Source organism: Cherax quadricarinatus, chromosome 56 (genome assembly GCF_038502225.1).
Source record: "Cherax quadricarinatus isolate ZL_2023a chromosome 56, ASM3850222v1, whole genome shotgun sequence".
Lineage (NCBI taxonomy): Eukaryota > Metazoa > Arthropoda > Malacostraca > Decapoda > Parastacidae > Cherax > Cherax quadricarinatus.
In genome coordinates this window covers 2,631,747-2,654,246 of record NC_091347.1, presented here as the reverse complement: position 1 = coordinate 2,654,246, position 22,500 = coordinate 2,631,747, and the positions used below count along the sequence as shown (strand labels likewise).

The following is a 22,500-nucleotide window of genomic DNA, read 5'->3' as shown; positions in this document are numbered from 1 at the left end:
TGGCTATGGGGTGACTACCACCCACAGGATGGCTATGGGGTGACTACCACCCACAGGATGGCTATGGGGTGACTACCACCCACAGGATGGCTATGGGGTGACTACCACCCACAGGATGGCTATGAGGTGGCTACCACCCACAGGATGGCTATGGGGTGGCTACCACCCACAGGATGGCTATGGGGTGACTACCACCCACAGGATGGCTATGGGGTGACTACCACCCACAGGATGGCTATTGGGTGACTACCACCCACAGGATGGCTATGGGGTGACTACCACCCACAGGATGGCTATGGGGTGACTACCACCCACAGGATGGCTATGGGGTGACTACCACCCACAGGATGGCTATGGGGTGGCTACCACCCACAGGATGGCTATGGGGTGGCTACCACCCACAGGATGGCTATGGGGTGGCTACCACCCACAGGATGGCTATGGGGTGGCTACCACCCACAGGATGGCTATGGGGTGACTACCACCCACAGGATGGCTATGGGGTGACTACCACCCACAGGATGGCTATTGGGTGACTACCACCCACAGGATGGCTATGGGGTGACTACCACCCACAGGATGGCTATGGGGTGACTACCACCCACAGGATGGCTATGGGGTGACTACCACCCACAGGATGGCTATGGGGTGACTACCACCCACAGGATGGCTATGGGGTGGCTACCACCCACAGGATGGCTATGGTGGCTAACACCCACAGGATGGCTATGGGGTGACTACCACCCACAGGATGGCTATGGGGTGACTACCACCCACAGGATGGCTATGGGGTGACTACCACCCACAGGATGGCTATGGGGTGACTACCACCCACAGGATGGCTATGGGGTGACTACCACCCACAGGATGGCTATGGGGTGACTACCACCCACAGGATGGCTATGGGGTGACTACCACCCACAGGATGGCTATGGGGTGACTACCACCCACAGGATGGCTATGGGGTGACTACCACCCACAGGATGGCTATGGGGTGACTACCACCCACAGGATGGCTATGGGGTGACTACCACCCACAGGATGGCTATGGGGTGACTACCACCCACAGGATGGCTATGGGGTGACTACCACCCACAGGATGGCTATGGGGTGACTACCACCCACAGGATGGCTATGGGGTGACTACCACCCACAGGATGGCTATGGGGTGACTACCACCCACAGGATGGCTATGGGGTGACTACCACCCACAGGATGGCTATGGGGTGACTACCACCCACAGGATGGCTATGGGGTGACTACCACCCACAGGATGGCTATGGGGTGAATACCACCCACAGGATGGCTATGGGGTGACTACCACCCACAGGATGGCTATGGGGTGACTACCACCCACAGGATGGCTATGGGGTGACTACCACCCACAGGATGGCTATGGGGTGACTACCACCCACAGGATGGCTATGGGGCGACTACCACCCACAGGATGGCTATGGGGCGACTACCACCCACAGGATGGCTATGGGGTGACTACCACCCACAGGATGGCTATGGGGTGACTACCACCCACAGGATGGCTATGGGGTGACTACCACCCACAGGATGGCTATGGGGTGACTACCACCCACAGGATGGCTATGGGGCGACTACCACCCACAGGATGGCTATGGGGTGACTACCACCCACAGGATGGCTATGGGGTGACTACCACCCACAGGATGGCTATGGGGTGACTACCACCCACAGGATGGCTATGGGGTGACTACCACCCACAGGATGGCTATGGGGTGACTACCACCCACAGGATGGCTATGGGGTGGCTACCACCCACAGGATGGCTATGGGGTGACTACCACCCACAGGATGGCTATTGGGTGACTACCACCCACAGGATGGCTATGGGGTGACTACCACCCACAGGATGGCTATGGGGTGACTACCACCCACAGGATGGCTATGGGGTGACTACCACCCACAGGATGGCTATGGGGTGACTACCACCCACAGGATGGCTATGGGGTGACTACCACCCACAGGATGGCTATGGGGTGACTACCACCCACAGGATGGCTATGGGGTGACTACCACCCACAGGATGGCTATGGGGTGACTCCCACCCACAGGATGGCTATGGGGTGACTACCACCCACAGGATGGCTATGGGGTGACTACCACCCACAGGATGGCTATGGGGTGGCTACCACCCACAGGATGGCTATGGGGTGACTACCACCCACAGGATGGCTATGGGGTGACTACCACCCACAGGATGGCTATGGGGTGACTACCACCCACAGGATGGCTATGGGGTGACTACTATTAAAGCTACCAAAGTAAAGTCACTGTCGAAGACGTTCACAAAATTCTAATATTATATAATAAATAAAAAGAATGTCGATTTTTTCACCCGTTTATAATTCTGTGTCTAAGCAAGTCCTTGCTTGTATGTTTCAAATTCTCTCGGTTTGATATCCTCATCACCCTGTTTATATCTCCTTTATTTTTTTCCCGTCTTCCACTAATATACTTCAGTCCTATGTCCCATCATTCTACGTCTTCCATGAGTGAAGATTCTGGCCTCTCAGTCTGTCTTCGTAAGATTCCTCAGACACTGAATGAATTTTGTCATCCTTTTCTATACGTTTTCCATTGCATTTATATCTATTCGACAATATGGACACCAGAGAAGAGCTGCAGAGTCTAAAGTATTAATGAAGTGTAGAACTTTGGACTACTTCTAGTTAACAAAACTGGATACATCAGCAGTTTATACAGTGGGAACCAAAACAACTGTTACTTACATTTTATATATAAATTAGAGCAGTCTTATTATAGACACTTAGGCATTGTTCTCTTGGCTTCATATTTGTGCTAAACATAATTCCCAAGTCCTTGTAATATTCTGCATAATTAAGTTCTATATAATTTAGTTTATGAAGTAATAGGGTTATTTTTCATTCCCAAGATTTTTTCCTTTTCAATACTGATCTACCACTTTCCCGACCACAATATTAGCCTAATGATTCTGAAGGTTAATCGTATCCTTCTCCAAATTTATTTGTCGGCCTATTTCTTATTTCGTTAATGACTTTATCATTATTTTTTATTCCCTCATGATCAATAATGTAGATCATAAACAACAAGGGGCCCAAAACTGATCATTGTGGAACGCCACGTGTGACTGGTTCATATTCCGGTTTCCCTAACATTTATACAAACGCTCTACCGCCTATTTTGTCAGTCATGCCTCGATCCATGAAAGATGTTTTCCACCGCTACCATTTGCTGCCACTTTCTTCAACAGCCGAAGACCCGCGTCAGGAAACACTTGCGCTGTTTTCTGACAAATCTTACCGAACCTAACCTATCTTCTGTACGGCATTTAAAAATCTTACTGAAATCCAGGTGGACATATTATTTTAACCGTTGTCTTCTGCCTCAAATGCTTTGCTAAAATCGGTAAATTTATTAGGCATGAAGTGTGATTTTTATTTGTTATCAGTAAGTAAACGAACAAGCACATAGTGGTCAAGAAAGTGACCATAAGGCTGACCACATACTTTACACTTAGTTTGATCATCGTCTGCGTGTATGCCAAACAGCATGAAGCATCCTTTACCAAGCCTAAGCTTGGATGGTACATCATCAGTCTGTTTTTATTGCAAGTTCCTCGAGTGGAGCCCCCTAATCGTTGGTACAGGTCTCTACGTCTGCAGACTCTAAAGGGGGGGGGGGGGTTCCTCCATGCTGGTAAGGAGCTCTTAATCTTCTGAGACATTTGACTTGCTTTTCAACTCCTGGACTAGAGCCTGAATGCCTTCCAATCCCCCTCAGGCGCTGTATGACCCCTACCGGTTTAGCGCTGCTCCCCTATGAATGCTGCAATCTAGATCCGTGGAAATGGAGCTAATTTAATCAATTCAAATTTGACTGTCTCTCTCCTAGAATACTTATTTCAGTTGCTGATTTCTGTAATGTGACCTGGAATGAATTACAGATATGAATTGTAGAATGCGCCTTATATGGCCTCGGAATTGTTCGACTTCATTTGTCATTATTTTTTCTGTGTAACTTATATGGGTTTAGCCCGTTTTTATAATAAGAGTAATAATAATACTGCCATTCATATTTCTAATGATAATAAATTAATGAGGGAAGCAGGAAGCTGGTAATATTAGCAGCATAATGATAACAGTGAGTGTCCAGCTGTGTCAGCACCACACAACCTGTTAGGTTTGTTTTGAGTAAGCATTGAGTTTAGTGTTTTGTAAATCAAAAAGGTAAATACTTCATGATTTTTACCCAAAGGCTTATTCTCAATAGTTTTACCATAGGCTATTTTGCCTATTGGCCTATTCTGAATTTTAACTATAGTCCTATTATTTTTTCCCAATAGGCCTGCAGCGCTGTATGATCCTTGTGGGTTTAGCGCTTAGCTATGATTATAATAATTCCCAATAGGCCTATTATACTGAAGATTTTTATAGGCATGTTATGAATTGTTTTGCCTATAGGTCTGAAGATTTTTACCTATATGCCTATTCCGGAGTTTTTCACCTATAGGCCTGATTCATGTTTACCTATAGGTTTATTCAATATTTTCCCTACAAAATATTATCTCCTAATAGGTTTATTACATTCTTAATATTTTTCCCTACAGGCATATTCTCTCCTTAGGATTTTCCTATGGGAATGCTCTCTCCTGAGCTGCTGGGTCCTCACGTCACTAGAGATAATACGCTGTCCGGGCCATTACAAAGTATAGTTTAACCAAACCAGTTTCAATGATTTGGAACTATTCCTCCCAGCCACGTGTACCTCAACCCACGCAAGAAACCTAGTAGCAGTAAGTCACAACCCTTAATAAGCAGAGGAACTGCAGCTTAGATCCCTCAACAAAACTAGTAGCTATATCTCAACCTTCTCGTGAAGTACAGCAGCTGCAGATAATTTCAGAAGGCTTGAAACTGTAGAAGACCATGCTCAAGAAGCCAAGTCAGTGTGTTTATTGTCCTTACAAGGTCTAGATCATCATTCATAAGGCCCAGCAGCTGTACATCAACACTCGAAAAATGCACGGGTACTGTAGATAACAGCATCAAGAGACCCAGGAGCTAGAGCTGAATCCCTTTAAACACTAACAGTACAAGAGGAGTCACCAAAACTAGGAGATTAATGTCTGTAAAATTTTATATACTAACTAGGCTCCTGAAATCATTTTGACTTTTTCAGTGTGGAGGAATATGTGTGGGTCCATCAGTTACATCACGGTAACTGAGACGATGATCCCAATAAAACTCACTTCAGTTAGTCTTCTGGCTGGAGGAGACGCTAGCTTAGTTAAATGTTACCATAGCTTCGTCATAACTTCGTCTAAAATAAGTTTAATATTTTTAATTTGTGGTTTTGGTTTGTTAAGGTTTGCCAGGAAACAGGACAAGTGTTTCCTGACACGGGTCTTTAGTCAAATGATGACCCACAGCTGGAGCCTTTGGTCATCTGACCGAGGCCTTCCGCTGGCCTACCGGTCTAAGCCTTTAAAAATTAATAGTTATAATCATAAATTAAAGTATCAAATATGAGCTTACAAAACCCATTAAAAATTTAAACTTTCCTCCAAGTAGGACATAACTTCTGAAAGTTTTAAATCGACATAGAGGCATTTTTAAATAGCACTTAAACTAATATCCCAATTTATATTAAAATTAGAAAATTCGAACACAGTTCAAAAACAATGCAACATATACAAATGTTAAACATTTGAAGGCGGTCAGAACGGGTATTCTCAGTTATTACAAGAAACCAATATCAATATTGGTTCAGTAACACTTGAACATTGGAAAATACACAAGTTAAATAATAAATGCGACCCTTCCTTTTGAGCCAAATATGCCAGCACTGAAAGATGAAGCTGAAAAACAGTATTCTCGTTATCACACGGAAGCAACAAAAAAAAAAATCACGAATCTTATTTTTGGGTAAAAGGCATCAGAGAAAGCGTTCTCACAATATTTTAAATAAAACTGCTAACTTGGTATCCACACAGTTCTGTAACAAATTCGAACCTTCCTCTAAGATACACCAGTGTTGAAAGCTTGAGGCTGATCAAAAACATCCCACGTTATCGCAAAGGGACCCCTTGAGGAAAAAAGTAAATAAATTCCGGCTACAATAGGTATCCCCTTCCTGGATACCAAACAATTATATAAAGCAAGTCCTACATTAACACTCATTTAGACCGGTGTTAGCGGACGGAGGATCGAGCCTCAGTGCTTCTTGTACTGAATGACCCCCACGAGTTTAAGGCTAAACATCAAATAAATGCAAATTCAAGTGACCTTTCGTGCTGTCTGGAAATTTAGATTTAGTGGAGTTCTTCACTTTAAAAGTTACAGTGAAGTTAATGAAAATTATTTTGGCCTTTGTGTATAAATGTTTCTAAGTGTGCTACGAGGGTTGGGTGTGCTGTGTTGAACTCCAGCTCTTGGCTCCCACATGCAGAGGCGCATTAACTTAAGGGTATAAGTTATAAGTTAGTAAGGGGGGGGGCCTAGGATGACATGTTCTAGGGCCCTCATGGGGTCCCAGGTGTCGAGGAATCCTCCCCTTCCTCGAATCAAACCTGATTACCCCCCTTTCCCCACTCTCTGTATGACCCCTACAGGTTTAGAGCTTTCCTATGGATATAAGAAAAACAGTATAATACTAATAGCAGCATAATAATAACGATGGTGGTGGTAGTATTGATGGTGGTGGTGTTGTGGTAGGTTAGCCTTGGCCGGTAGTTAAGGAAGGGAGGAGGGGCGTATTCTTGTTTGGTTAACATTTCTTAGAATCGTCGAGACGGGTGTGGATGGAGGGAGAGAGGAAGGTCACATTCCTAGCCCTCCTGCTGCCAGCAGTCCTAGCCACTGCCGCTTAGCAACTAGTATACCCAGCAGGGTGCTCACTTCCTCCTAGCAACTGTGGCTTACCATATTTCCTTGTGTTAACACGTGTTCCTCCCTCCAGACTATAATATATTGTGCTCCCATCTGTTGGAACTGATGAAAGTCTGCTGGGCAGGCGGCGTGTCCTGGACTAAATAAAATTTCCAATTACTGCTCCTGTGGCTGTCAACTAGGTCTACCAGGCCTAGTCTTTCATCATACCTAGTAACTCACTCCCAATAAATGTGTTCTTTTAAATCTACATTTTACTGAACCTTGCCATTTTTTGTTAAACATTTAACCTGAGTTTCTCTCTCTCATAACTGTACGGAACTCCATGATGAGAGGTTTGACATGTGTAGGAGCCTCTTTACAATAATGAAGAACTGTTATAATCTTTTCACAGAAGTTGTGGCCGCCAATTCAATTTACCCTTTCATAAATCTGCTGAAGGAATACCTAGCAAAAACAGGAGTCTACCGGTGCACGGTTTCCCAAACTAGGGCACGTGTATACTAAGGGGTAAGCTAAGGGATCTTCAGTGGGCACGTTAACTAGTTACATGGTGCTAGGTTGTAGACAGGATAACCTCAGAATGGTTGTCAGCAACAGCACATAGAAGTGACTGAAGACTTTGCTATCAGTGATAAGCAGTCATCCTTCACACAGAACAACAGGAAATATTTCATGCCGTGATTAAACCTTTGAGTCATATGCCTAAAGTCCTTCCTAAAATTTTCTTTTATACGTTTAAAGATTTTTTTGTTCATTTATGTTAATGTAAAAATTAACAATTTTGTACTAAAAGAACCTTAGAAATCTTACCTAACCTTATTATAACAAGCGCAATTTAATTTAGCCTAATCTAACTAAATATATTTAACATTAGTTTACAATAATTTAATAATAAACAAAAACAATGAAATATATTTTTTTCGTCCGGTTCAGAATTATTTTTGCGAAATTATTACATACACAAATTTTCGCTGGCCTTATTCGGCAAGAAGAGCGTTGCTATTAAAGCCAAAATCGCGTATTACTTATTCGGCACTTTATATATATATATATATATATATATATATATATATATATATATATATATATATATATATATATATATATAGAGGTACCACCTCTATAACTGGAAGAGAGAAGACAAAACGTACATCAGGGAAAACTCAAGGTTCTCCCCGGAGCTGTTTCAATATTTTCTTCTCCTACCGCCCCTATATTTTATATTCTATGGGAAAATTTATTAATAGACAGAATACATTTACAGAAAACACAAACATGAATACAATTTCACAATGTATTAAAGATTTTGAATCTCCTCCAGCTCCTCCGAAGCCGGACGCGAGCCAAGTATGTAGCAAGCATTTCTCCTCTGAATGGCTACGCTGAGGCGCTGGAACATGAAAGTGGCTGCCCTTGGGTCCCTGGTGGTGTCGATGAGTCTGGAACCCAGTTCTTTAAGGAAACATGTGGCATGTTTTCCCCATGATTCCAAGGTCTCTGATCCCACTGGGACAAATTGATACTGTTGGCTTATGTCCCTGTACTTGCTGATCTTGTACTCCTCCCTGTGGTCAGCAGCTCCTCCCTGTCGCCCAACACTGTGATGGATATAGGTGTCAGCCAGTGTGGACACACAGGTATAGTCCCATGCTAAGAGCTTGCCATTCTTCCAAGGATAGATGGTGATCCAGTTGGGGCGGTTTGCTGGGTTCTGGGTATTGTTGGCTGCTAGTGATCGGGGCTCCCTCTCGGTTGGGCATCCAGCTGTAGCAAGGGTTCTCTTCATGATGTCGTTGACCATGTAGACCATATTGGTCGGCTTGCGCTTCGCCGCAAATACACGTATATTCCGTGTGAATTGGGGCAGCAAGGTGCACAGCCACTGCAGTACGGAGGGTCTTAGGGTCGAAGTGTGTTCCCATTGCCGATATGGGAACTGTTTGGAGGAAGTCCCAGGAGTGATGTGTGCTCACAGCCTGGAGACAGGCAGTCTCCCTGTCTGATGTTACAGCCCTGAGCATGTTGGTAAGCACCTTTTCAGCGATCGGGCCATCCCAGCTTGACTGTGAGCCAGTGCTGCACTAGGGTTTGGTGCTGGAGCAGCAAGTCTCCCATTCAGTGATGGCACTGGCATAGTTAGGGTCCTGTATTCCTGCTGAGTCACTGAGGTTATCAGGAAGAATTTGTCTTATCAACTCGTTTGATGCTATGGAAGAGGATAGGAAAGCTGGTAGAGCAATCTGGGAGGATCTGCGTACTCCCAGCCCCCCAAGCCTGACCGGAAGTGAGGCTTGCAACCACTGTCCATCTTCAAGGGAAAGATTCAATGCACTCTCTAGCATGGTCTTAAGGAGAGTCATATTCCTTGAGTTTCGGACTGCTGAAGGCTGGGGAGTATCTCAGAAAGCAGGTAAGTTTTGGGATTGACAGGCACCTGGTGAGTAGGTAGAAGGCATCATGTGTGTCAGTGTCTCTCATCCTGCCTTCCAACGTTTAGAGGTCAGAGACTTTTTTTTCTAGGATCAGATCGATGGCTTTGAACCCAAGCGGAGCGCCAAGGAGACTGCTATTGGATGGATCAATGGCTCGTGTTCCTGGTAAAACAGCACTAATATTCTGGATCATCTGTCGATTGGTGGATACTATTTCACATCTGGTGGGGTTTAAAGATAGGCCCAGGCTTTCTCTCATGTCTTTAATTTTCCTGATAGTCCTCTAGGAGAGATTCTGTTGTGCCAGCTAGGGTACCAGATATTGAGCTCACTGGAGAGTGCTTCTGTGACTTCCTTGATGACCAAACAGAATTGAAATGGGGCGAGAGGGTCCCCCCTGTTGCGCACCCTCACACGAGTCAATTTCACGGTCCCCAAACAACAGTTTGGAAGTCACACTATGAAGGGATAGAGGGAAGAGAAGCTTTTTCATCGGACATGTTGTTGATACATACTCGTGCTGCGTGGGCAGCTGCTTCACAGCCTTGTTGAACACCAAAACCGAGACTCACTGTTCTAACTGCAACCTTGGCGACTAGGCGCCGAAGGGTGCTGCCCACTACAATGGGCCTGATTCCTCCATCCTTTTTCCGGAGGGCACACAGTGAGGCAACAAAGAAAAGGGGTCTAATGGCCTCTGGGACACTGCCAGCCATTCACAGGTTGGAAAATTTGGTGAATTCAGACAGCAGCCTCTCTGAAACATCACCAAGTGCTGAACTGAGTATTTATTTTAAGTGTTGAGGCCTTAAACCGGTGAAACCTCCTGCTGAGCCCTGTGGAAATGACATAGCAGCTTTATATACATCAGCATCCTGTAAGGTTAGATGTTCTTCGCCTGCTGCAATGTCAGGGAGGTCAGTGTTGGTATATATATATATATATATATATATATATATATATATATATATATATATATATATATATATATATATATATATATATATATAAAGTCAGTTTACATGAGCATTTCTTTACTCTTTATTTTCTATGACCAGGTCTATTAAGTGGATAAACTTGCACGAGATTTGAGTATTAAAGTGAGTGGCTTGACGTGCTGTCGGAGTGTGACCGGGGTACCATGTATGATGGGATTCAGGGAAACCGGTTAGAGAGATTTGAGTAGTTTAGGGGAGAAGTACGCTGCCTGCACTCTGGATGGGTGAGGATATTGCAGTTCATAAGAGTCGTTTGAACTGTGATTCCTGCGCACTCCTAGCAATTCAATTATTGAAGGAATGGTGGTGAAGGGGTTTTCATTTTTTGGGTCGCCCCTACCTTGGTGAGAAGGCTGGTGTGTTAAAAGGTCTCTGTGAGCAGGTCTGTTTATGGAATAAATTCAGTTGGGTATTTCACATCCCCCCCCCTTCCCCAAATGAGTCACAATTATATATATATATATATATATATATATATATATATATATATATATATATATATATATATATATATATATATAAGGCACTTTTTGTTAATATGAAGATAATGTTTGCAAGTATCTTTATTACTGTGTTCCGTATACAGATTTGCTTCGCAAGTTTATTTTTTCCCATAGGAACTATAGTGTTTTACAGTGAAGTTATATACTACAAAAATGTATGAGTATCTTCATGTATCTGTATGTCTTGATCACAGACATTATTTGTAGTTATTTATCAGATCTGTACAAAGTGGTGCGCGGTTGATAATACATAACGTTAAGTGGTACATTATCAACAAAAGTTTGGTAACCAGTGAACTAATAAGCAAGTCCCTCCAGCATGCTGCTGTTTACTCCCAAGTTTCTCAAGATAGTCAGTCGTTGACGCACACCCTCAGCACATATTAAATTCTTCACAGTTTACTATATAAAACCATTGAATAAATTTTTCGAATGGTTATAATCATAACCATGATTTTTAAAGAGGTGGACCTGTAAGTCAGTGGAAGTCCACGGTCAGATGACCCAAAGCCCCAGCTGTGGGTCATAGGACCAAGACCCGTGTCAAGAAACACTTGTCTTGTTGCCTGACAAACATTATACCAATACATAAAATCATTGTAAAAATGACAAATTACGCAAGAAGCCTAAATAAAAGCAGCTTACGACTGGTAGCTAATAGTGGTTGACAGCTGTGTTGGTGGCACTACTGTAACATGAATAGTGAACAGAACCATGTAGTAGAGGCAGCGTAAACACCAGGTTTTCCTTTCACTCTCAAAATTCATATAAAAACCATAGTTTTATTATAAAGCAGCATATATTCTTGTTTCATTGTGGCAGTGGCAGGAGGGAACAGAGGTTAGGGAGAGATTCTTGTGATCTACTGACTTTGCCCTAATACCATCTAGATAATAACACTGTTTTTAATACAGAAAGTAGTAGATAGTCCTCGATGTGAACTCTAAGTCTTCTGTTATCTGCGTTTCCCATGCACTTTTTACTCATTCTCCAGACTTTCTCAGAAAACTGTGCTAGCATACTTGCAGATTTCTTGGAGGTTTCAACGATGAAAGTGGATCTTAAATACACATGGCCTGGTTACGGGAGAGAGAGAGAGAGAGAGAGAGAGAGAGAGAGAGAGAGAGAGAGAGAGAGAGAGAGAGAGAGAGAGAGAGAGAGAGAGAGAGAGAGAGAGAGAGAGAGAGAACGAGAGAGAGAACGAGAGAGAGAGACCGAGAGAGAGAACGAGAGAGAGAACGAGAGAGAGAACGAGAGAGAGAACGAGAGAGAGAACGAGAGAGAACGAGAGAGAGAACGAGAGAGAGAACGAGAGAGAACGAGAGAGAGAACGAGAGAGAGAACGAGAGAGAGAACGAGAGAGAGAACGAGAGAGAGAGAGAGAGAGAACGAGAGAGAGAGAGAGAGAACGAGAGAGAGAGAGAGAGAACGAGAGAGAGAGAGAGAACGAGAGAGAGAGAGAGAGAACGAGAGAGAGAGAGAGAGAGAGAGAGAACGAGAGAGAGAGAGAGAGAACGAGAGAGAGAGAGAGAACGAGAGAGAGAGAACGAGAGAGAGAGAGAGAGGAAGAGAGAGAGAGAGAGAGAACGAGAGAGAGAGGGAGAGAGAAGAGAGAGAGAGCGAGAGAGAGAGAGAGAGAGAGAGAGAGAGAGAGAGAGAGAGAGAGAGAGAGAGAGAGAGAGAGAGAGAGAGAGAGAGAGAGAGAGAACGAGAGAGAGAACGAGAGAGAGAGAGAACGAGAACGAACACTGTTAATGCTAGCGAATTCATTGCATAGGTCCAGATGAAAAAGACACGTAAAACACTTCGGTGGCTTTATCAATCCAAAATAGACAATACTGGAGATGATGGAAGACATGACTCAGTATGTGGTGATCAGTCCCTCAGCCTTGAATCTGTTGCAGACGGTGGAAGACGTCAACAAGTAGCTTGAGGTGATTCCTTCAGCCTTGAAACATATTGTTCAATATATTCAGCGTATTAGCATGACCCACATCCACTAGTGGGCTCCGCCCAGCTCTGACGCCATCTTTATACTACTTCACCTTTCCTGTCTTCAGTACATAAGTCTTTCAGTATGTAAGTCATCCATCAACTCCTTTTAGGGCTGAGGGACTGATTACCTCAAACTACTCGACCTTCACCGTCTCCAACAGATTCATCAAGGCTGCAGGAGAGGGGGGGGGGGCAGTGACCACTGCTTCATGTCTTCCATCGTCTCTAATATTACTCTCTATAAAGAACAAAAAGGCACAATACCGTGACTGGACCAATATACAAATAACCCGCACACAGGAGAGAGGAACCGACGACATCTCGGTCCAACTTGGACCATTTACAAAGTCACACTAATATAAGAGAGAGAGGGAGTCAGTATATACAGGCGAGGGGAGGACAACAAGGACTGGAACAATTGAGAAAGACAAGGCAGTAGCGGTAGTGTTGCACACGAGTCTTATTCATCTATCTGTCTGCTTCGTAAATCACTTGGTATTTTCATACCCTTTATACACTCCATTTAGAGACTAAGTTACATAAATTTACTCAGACTTACTCATATAAGAGTTGTGACTTGATGATAATCCAGGACGGACCAAAACCTCGTCTACAGCTTCCTCCTAAAGTTAATGAATTGTTTCAGCTACAGTACTGACTCATTTGGGGAAGGGGGGGGGGGGATGTGAAATACCCAACTGAATTTATTCCATAAACAGACCTGCTCACAGAGACCTTTTAACACACCAGCCTTCTCACCAAGGTAGGGGCGACCCAAAAAATGAAAACCCCTTCACCACCATTCCTTCAATAATTGAATTGCTAGGAGTGCGCAGGAATCACAATTCAAACGACTCTTATGAACTGCAATATCCTCACCCATCCAGAGTGCAGGCAGCGTACTTCTCCCCTAAACTACTCAAATCTCTCTAACCGGTTTCCCTGAATCCCATCATACATGGTACCCCGGTCACACTCCGACAGCACGTCAAGCCACTCACTTTAATACTCAAATCTCGTGCAAGTTTATCCACTTAATAGACCTGGTCATAGAAAATAAAGAGTAAAGGAATGCTCATATAAACTGACTTAAACAGATCTACTCGTATATATTTATTCAATATACTCTTAACAAATCTGTTCTCAAATTAATTCATAAATCAGAACCGCTCATATATTAGTCAGTAAAAACTGGCTTATATAAATTTATTAAGAACACACCTGTTCGCATAAAGTTTCTCAATAATCAGCAATGATCAAACAAGTTAGTCATTACTGAGACCTTTCTATTTACATTTTCTCAATAAAAACTATTAATTAAAATTTATTCGTACATGTTGATATAAATTTATGAGAAATACATGCCCATACAAATTTGATCAATTTACTGTACATTCCTAGTCATACAAATCAATAAGTTTCTTGTAAGGAAGTCTGAAGGTTCGAATAACATTGAGTAGAGTGTCGCAGTGATCCTGATTAATGTCCACCATGAAGCTCTCCACGGAATCTATGGTACTGAGGGTGATCAAGGTTTCCTCCTATCAGGCATCCGCTTTGGGATGCTTTGCAGGAGGAAACTAATGACAGCATCCGCCCCTTGGCCTTGGCAGCGATCCTCGGCGGATGGTTCAGGCCTGCAAAAACACTCAGTAGTACCGCAAGTTTACGCCTGGATGAGAAGTGGCAACATCTTGGTGAAAGAGGTTGACTACATTGACGCCCTCAACATAAAATGCAATCTCATGCCCACTAAGACGAGAAAATCCCGAGGTAGGAGAGGCATTCACAGTGTCAACTGTACAGGCTGAAGCCAGAGACCCTAGGTCATATATTACAAAAATGCCCCAGTACGCATGAGCAGAGTTAAAGGACATGGCTTTATCGTCGGTTCCATTGCAAACGAAAGAAGTCTGCTGTGGTTAAGGAGTCAGCTATAAGCACAAGAGAGGGACTGCGGAAGCCGGATTTGGTTTTACATGATGCACTGAAGAGTGTCTATATATACTCGATGTTAAAGTAGGGACTGACTCAAATATTACGAGCACTGCCCAGCAGTTCCATCGAAATGAGGAATACAACGATACGGGTCAGATCAGGCGGTGGACTGCCAGCTAGGCGACACTACGGAGAGCGATTAATAACTTAGAAAACTGTCCCAACTGTCCGACGTACAACGCACATCCCCTGACGAAATAATCCTGGGTGCCGTCGTCATCACATGGCGGGGAATTATAGCCTCTGAGACATACCTTCCTACATAAAGCCTTGGGGATTAGTGTGGCGGAGATTGAAATATGTGGTCCAAACAATAGGGGGATGGGATGCACGATGGGTTGGGGGGTAGGAGGCGGAGATGCATAGAGCCTCTCTGACCTATGGTATTCAACTGGAGAAATATTTGGTCAGCAGTCTATCAATCATTCTTAATGTTTCAATGAACTTCAGCTACGGCTAAAAGGAGAAAAAAAATCGTCCGGGATCGTTTTCATTGAGGTACGGCTGAATCTGACGGTTCACGCTGTAAGCATAATTTTTTTTTCAACACATCGGCCGTCTCCCACCGAGACAGGGTGACTCAAAAGAGAAAGAAACGCTTTTAACATCATTAACATACAATCAGTCTTTGCAAAGGCGCTCAAATATGACAGCTTAGATATTACTTCAAACAGCCAATATCCCAAACCTCTACTTTAAAGTGCAGGCATTGTACTTCCCACTACCAGGACTCAAGTCCTGGAGATGGGAAAGGAACACTAGTGAGGTAGAAACAGCGATGCAAAATAGTGATACACAAGAGTAAGAAGATGACTCAGAATCCCCCACACTGAACAAAACTATGAGTGCCACAAAAAAAAAAAAAACACTAAAGTGCCAGGGGTATCTGCAGATATGGATTAAGATGCAAGTACTGACACAGCTGCCAACAACTAAAAGAGAAGGCTGACTTACCTGCGTATTCTTTATGTTCCAAGAGAATATGCCAGACAATCTAGCAGCACTTACGCTTTAACAATCATTTTATTAGAAAAAATATAACATAAAAAAAGTGTCAATAACATATATTTCTATATAAATACAGTGGTAACTATTATAATATTAAATAAATAACTATAAAGGATAAGAGAACATATATATATATACAGACAAATAAATAAAAAACATGGTCAGTGTCACAAATAAACCCACCGACGAGAACAACAACAAAACAAAGATGAGTATTGTACATATTGGTACAATACTCACCTTTGGTACAAGTACACCCGCTCTCCGGGCGGGTGTACTTGTACCATTATTTTCTACCTACTTCACTAGGAACAATAAATCCACCAACGTATTTCTACTTTTCATGTACACTTTATCACTACAATATCTTTTATTATTTTCTTTATATATCTCACATGTTTTAATAATTAGCACAGCATAACCATCTACTGGTATATATCTGACAACTGTATGTGCTAAACAACGTGTCGTTCATATATACATCAGTATATACCTAAATTTATGTCTGTTATCAGTCTTAGTAAAGCCTCTTAAACAAATTCTATGATATACATCGCCTCTACACAAGAGCTATTTCCAGTTGCTTGTTTTCGCTGTAGGAGAGCGTAAGTGTATATATACAAGGATATAGTGGCCTGTATCTGGTGGTGACAGTCTAGGTATCTAGTGGTGACAGTGTATGTCTAGTGGTTATAATAAAAATTTGGTATGAAATCTAATAATGCCACAGCAGAAATCTAGTTCTCGACCTCGCCACTGTTCGAGGATATTCAGAACGAAGTGCGTCTGGACGCTTCACTTATCGTATACAGAAGACCAGGTCACTAGTCTGGTGTTCTCTCTCTCTGTATCCAGGTACATCTTTTCCTGGTAGGGGTACCAGGTTACCAAGCTGTTGGAATCCCCGTCTAAGTAACCTCCTGGGTTTCCCTTAGTATATCTTCCTGGGAATCCCACTGTGGTGCTCGGGTTTCCTGTTTTTTTTGGCAAGTGTTCTACATTACTATTATATTCAATTACATTTTTGCTAAGTTTTTCTTTAATGCCATAAAATCTGTCGTAGTCCCACATAGGAAGGACATAGTAGGGTTTACTGGTAATAATGGCTGCAGGTGGTGGCCCCGCCAGCGGTATCTTCGCCACCAGTTCATCTTCATTAATACGATCTGATCTCGGTGGCTTTATACGAGGAAGGATATGCATTGGCGCTCTGGTAGGCCAGTTGTTGTTATGTATTATAGTATCAGGATACCAGGTGATCAGGTCTCCTGCCTGACCTTCCCGCTCCTCTGCAAGACCTAATACGTTCCTTCTGACTCTCATTTTATCTGTTATCTTTTCACTAGTCTCTCCTAAGTCACCGGCATTTCTGCCGTCATGGTCGCCAGACACGGAGTCAGAGGCTGCAGTGACTCCATCAGCGTCAGCTCCGACTAACATACTTCCAGCTCTTAAATCGTCTCCCGACGTGGTACTGGGCATTTCTGACACCAGTGATATGAAGGTGCCGGATACCTTAGAGTTCGTAACGTGAAGCGCAGTCGTTGCCTCCTCTACACCCTCCTCCAGGTGGCTTTCAGCATGCTGAGGAAAGGATGACACCAAAGACAGGGAAGAAAACGGAAAAACAGGAGACCGAGATAATGTAGGTAAGGAGCTGAAAGACAGAGGTAAGGGAGAGACGTCAGGAGATATTGTTGAAGTGAGGTCACCATCTAAATAAGAGCTTCCCTCATTAGCGGTTCCTGCCACCTCTTCCAAAGACTCTGATAAGAAAGATGTTGACACTGTTATTGGAGAGTTCTCTCTTGCATCACTGGAAGGCATCTTAGCAAACATAGTTGGCCTAATCTGATGAATATCTGCAGCTGAATCTGAGAATCTAGCATTTGATCTTTCTCGGTTTAGTGTTAAGTCATTAGAGGGGGTAGCGGGATGAGATGGCTTAGGTTTGTTTATCTCTCTCTCTGCCTGTATGGTTGTGTCTTCTAGTTCACCCAACTGTCCTGACTCGCCAGGTTCTGCTTTCCCATTTCTCGTGACATTGAGATACGAGAGATTACTTGCAGAGCCAGAATTATTTTTGGAGTTGTTTCGCAACTGAGATGAGCCATTCTCTAATGAGTCAGTACTTAAATTCCGCCGTCTGATCGAATATTCCTCTCTAATGGTGGGGTCGCCCAACTGAGTGCTGTTATTTTGTCGGCGAAGAGTCTTAGTACCTAAGGAATTAACCGTAGTATTGCCATGTGTGGCTACTGTGTTATTGACAACGCTAAACTCAGCGTCCCTACCGTGCGTCCTCTCTCTCACTCCACTTTGAGAGTCGCTACTCATTTCAGGTAACAGAGAGATTACGAAAGTATCACCAAAACTCGTCTCTCCGACCTTCCTCACCTCAGCAGTTTTAGAAATCGGACCAGCCGAGGAGAGGTTCTTACTTCCGTGCTCCTCTCCTGGCTGATATGAAACTTCTTGAAGATCGGAGACATTATACCTCAGAGCACTGTTATTGCCAAGGGAAGTTACTAGAGACTGACCAAAGCTTGGCAGCGTCTCTTGCAGCGTCTTCGACACAAGACTGGGGACTTGCACGTTCTTGAAAGTTTCATCCTGCAGCAAGTCAATACCATCTGTTGGGTCAGTGCGAGGAGTAACTCCACTTTGAGTGAAGTTAAGCAGAGGATTGGCATATTGATCAACCTGCAGATGGTGGGGGCTATCTGGTAGGGGTCTTGGGGCTCTGCGCTCAAGACCTGGAGTTAACCCTGCCGGGATACCAAGCGGAAGACCAGCAACGAGATCAGGGGATAGGAGGGAGATGTTGAGGAAGTGTTCAGAGAAGTTCCGCTTTCCAGGATGGAATACACTCCGCCCGAGACCAAACGTAGGCACCATCCTTACCTTAGCATCTGTAAGGAAGAACACCATAGGTTATCACACAGTAACTTAATATCTCTAGAAAAAAAATGTTAATACACAGTAAAACCCTAAAACATAGCAAATACTTGTCAAATGGATAAACCGCCAATAAAACATACCAACGGGGTGATTATGTAATGATTAGTCTAGATGGTAGATGGCGAGAATATTTTGAGGAACTTTTAAATGCCGACGAAGAAAGGGAGGCAGTAATTTCATGCACTGGCCAGGGAGGTATACCATCTTTTAGGAGTGCAGAAGAGCAGGATGTGAGTGTGGGGGAGGTGCGTGAGGCATTACGTAGAATGAAAGGGGGTAAAGCAGCTGGAACTGACGGGATCATGACTGAAATGTTAAAAGCAGGGGGGGACATAGTGTTGGAATGGTTGGTATTTTTGTTTAATAAATGTATGAAAGAGGGGAAGGTACCTTGGGATTGGCGGAGAGCGTGTATAGTCCCTTTATATAAAGGGAAGGGGACATAAGAACATAAGAACGAAGGAACACTGCAGAAGGCCTACTGGCCCATGCGAGGCAGGTCCAAGTCTCCTACCGGCTTAAGCCAATGCACCCAACCTAGTCAGGTCAGGTCACATTGACTTAAGGGAGGAACACGGCAACCGACCTGGTAGCACAAGCTATCAGGTCCAACTCACACCCACCCACATCCACTCATGTATTTATCCAACCTATTTTTAAAGCTACACAACGTTCTGGCCTCTATAACTGTACTCGGGAGTTTGTTCCACTCATCCACAACTCTATTACCAAACCAGTACTTTCCTATATCCTTCCTGAATCTGAATTTTTCCAACTTAAAACCATTGCTGCGAGTCCTGTCTAGGCTAGATATTTTCAGCACACTATTTACATCCCCTTTATTTATTCCTGTCTTCCATTTATACACCTCAATCATATCCCCCCTAATTCTACGTCTTTCTAGAGAGTGCAGATTCTGAGTATACCAGGAAAAGTGTACGGTAGGGTTATTATTGAAAGAATTAGAGGTAAGACAGAATGTACAATTGCGGATGAGCAAGGAGGTTTTAGAGTGGGTAGGGGATGTGTAGCATATATGTGAGCAGTATTTAGATAAAGGTAGGGAAGTTTTTATTGCATTTATGGATTTAGAAAAGGCATATGATAGAGTGGATAGGGAAGGAATGTGGCACATGTTGCAAGTACATATATGGAATAGGCGGTAAGTTACTAAATGCTGTAAAGAGTTTTTATGAGGATAGTGAGGCTCAGGTTAGGGTGTGTAGAAGAGAGGGAGAATACTTCCCGGTAAAAGTAGGTCTTAGACAGGGATGTGTAATGTCACCATGGTTGTTTAATATATTTATAGATGGGGTTGTAAAAGAAGTAAATGCTAGGGTGTTTGGGAGAGGGGTGGGATTAAATTATGGGGAATTAAATACAAAATGGGAAGTGACACAGTTACTTTTTGCTGATGATACTGTGCTTATGGGATATTCTAAAGAAAAATTGCAAAGGTTAGTGGACGAATTTGGGAGAGTGTGTAAATGTAGAAAGTTGAAAGTGAACAAAGAAAAGAGTAAGGTAATGAGAGTATCAAATGACTTAGATCAAGAAAAATTGGATATCAAATTGGGGAGGAGGAGTATGGAAGAAGTGAATGTTTTCAGATACTTGGGAGTTGACGTGTCAGCGGATGGATTTATGAAAGATGAAGTCAATCATAGAATTAATGAAGGAAAAAAGGTGAGTGGTGCGTTGAGGTATATGTGGAGACAAAAAATGTTATCTATAGAGGCAAAGAAGGGAATGTATGAAAGTATAGTAGTACCAACACTCTTATATGGGTGTGAAGCTTGGGTTGTAAATGCTGCAGCGAGGAGGTGGTTGGAGGCAGTGGAGATGTCCTGTCTAAGGGCAATGTGTGGTGTAAATATTATGCAGAAAATTCGGAGTGTGGAAATTAGGAGGTGTGGAATTAATAAAAGTATTAGTCAGAGGGCTAAAGAGGGGTTGTTGAGGTGGTTTGGTCATTTAGAGAATGGATCAAAGTAGAATGACATGGAGAGCGTATAAATCTGTAGGGTAAGGAAGGCGGGGTAGGGGTCGTCCTCGAAAAGGTTGGAGGGGGGGGGGGGGTTAAAGGAGGTTTTGTGAGCGAGGGGTTTGGACTTCCAGCAAGCGTGCGTGAGCGTGTTAGGAGTGAATGGAGACAAATGGTATTTGGGACCTGACGATCTGTTGGAGTGTGAGAAGGGTAATATTTAATGAAGGGATTCAGGGAAACCGATTATTTTATATAACCGGACTTGAGTCCTGGAAATGGGAAGTACAATGCCTGCACTCTAAAGGAGGGGTTTTGGGATATTGGCAGTTTGGAGGGATATGTTGTGTATTTTTATACGTATATACTTCTAAACTGTTGTATTCTGAGCACCTCTGCAAAAACAGTGATTATGTGTGAGTGAGGTGAAAGTGTTGAATGATGATAAAAGTATTTCTCTTTTTGGGGATTTTCTTTCTTTTTGGGTCACCCTGCCTCGGTGGGAGACGGCCGACTTGTTGAAAAAAAAAATAGTCTAAATAAGCATGGATGAACATCAGCCGTGTTTATCCCTATTCTATTCTATCATTTGTTACTCCTTACCAATAAAAATATCATAGACCGAAGGCTTTGTTGCCGCTGCTAGAGGTCTGAAGCTTTGTTGTGTTAATCACTCACGGAATTAATAAGAGTATTATGATTATTCCTTTTACGATAATGACATTACAAGGGCAAGAGTTCACTGTCAGGATGACTTCTCAGCTCAAGTCTCGAGATAATACCAGTGAACCTTGGGTGAAAATGGAAGATACTAACAATGTGATGCTGTGTATTTACGTGGGTCGATCAGTAGAGTTATGTGCCCCCGGGTCTGGGTCCCGTCATATAGGATATTGAGACCTTCATAGGCTACTGGTATCCTACCTCCCTGTAACATTACGAAACGAATATACCTATTGTAACAAATCCGTCTGTTCCCTTCCTCAACACAACACGTCGAACTGGAGCTCGATTACCACAAATGCAGATAAGTGAGCATGTACACTCACACGAATGCAACATTTCCAGCAGGTTATAAAATGCTGAGGAAAGAACGAAAGAGAAAACGGGTGAGGGAGTATTATGAGATGAGAATACACAGCGGCTCAGTCACATATGCTCAGTCATTACTGCAGGACCTAAAGTAATAGTTACAGCAATCTACAAGCCACAGCCAAACAACCAAGCCTGAATATAAAAACAAACTGACAACGGTTAACACCATAGAAGAAGCAGTAAAGAGAGACTCAATGATCAAAGTAAAGCTACTGATTATCGGATACTTTACACATAGCGAAACAGACTGAGAGAAATGAAAACCACATGGAGGACCTGGCAGGTAGAAGGGTAGGATGATATCAGACATAATAAAAAAAAAGGATGGGATGAACTAGAAAGACTTGAGTTTAGAATAAATGGCACTCAGATGCAGTGGATATCCTTGTTACCGACAACGCATAAAATCTGTTTAGATTTTTAACCGGGAGGGTTAGCCACCCAGGATAATCCAAGAAATTCAGTGCATCATCGAGAACTATTTTATTTCCAGTGAGGTCCTTCAGTCTTGTCTCCCAGGATGCGACCCACAAAAGTCGACTAATACCTAGGTGAACAGGGACAACAAGTGTAAGGAAACATACCCAACATTTCCACCCATGCCGGGGATTGAACCACGGA

The 22,500-nt window shown here is 43.3% G+C and overlaps 1 protein-coding gene across 1 annotated transcript in view; it reads right to left on the bottom strand.

Moving 5' to 3' along the window:
• Positions 1–15,922: 15,922 nt before the first annotated feature.
• LOC128700628 (uncharacterized) overlaps positions 15,923–22,500 on the bottom strand; it is a 59,322-nt gene continuing 52,744 nt past the window's right edge. Inside the window, exon 8 of the mRNA XM_070097029.1 lies at positions 15,923–18,751. Coding sequence (XP_069953130.1) covers positions 16,635–18,751 — 2,117 coding nt within the window. The 3' untranslated portion in view covers positions 15,923–16,634. The remainder of the gene's footprint in view (positions 18,752–22,500) is intronic.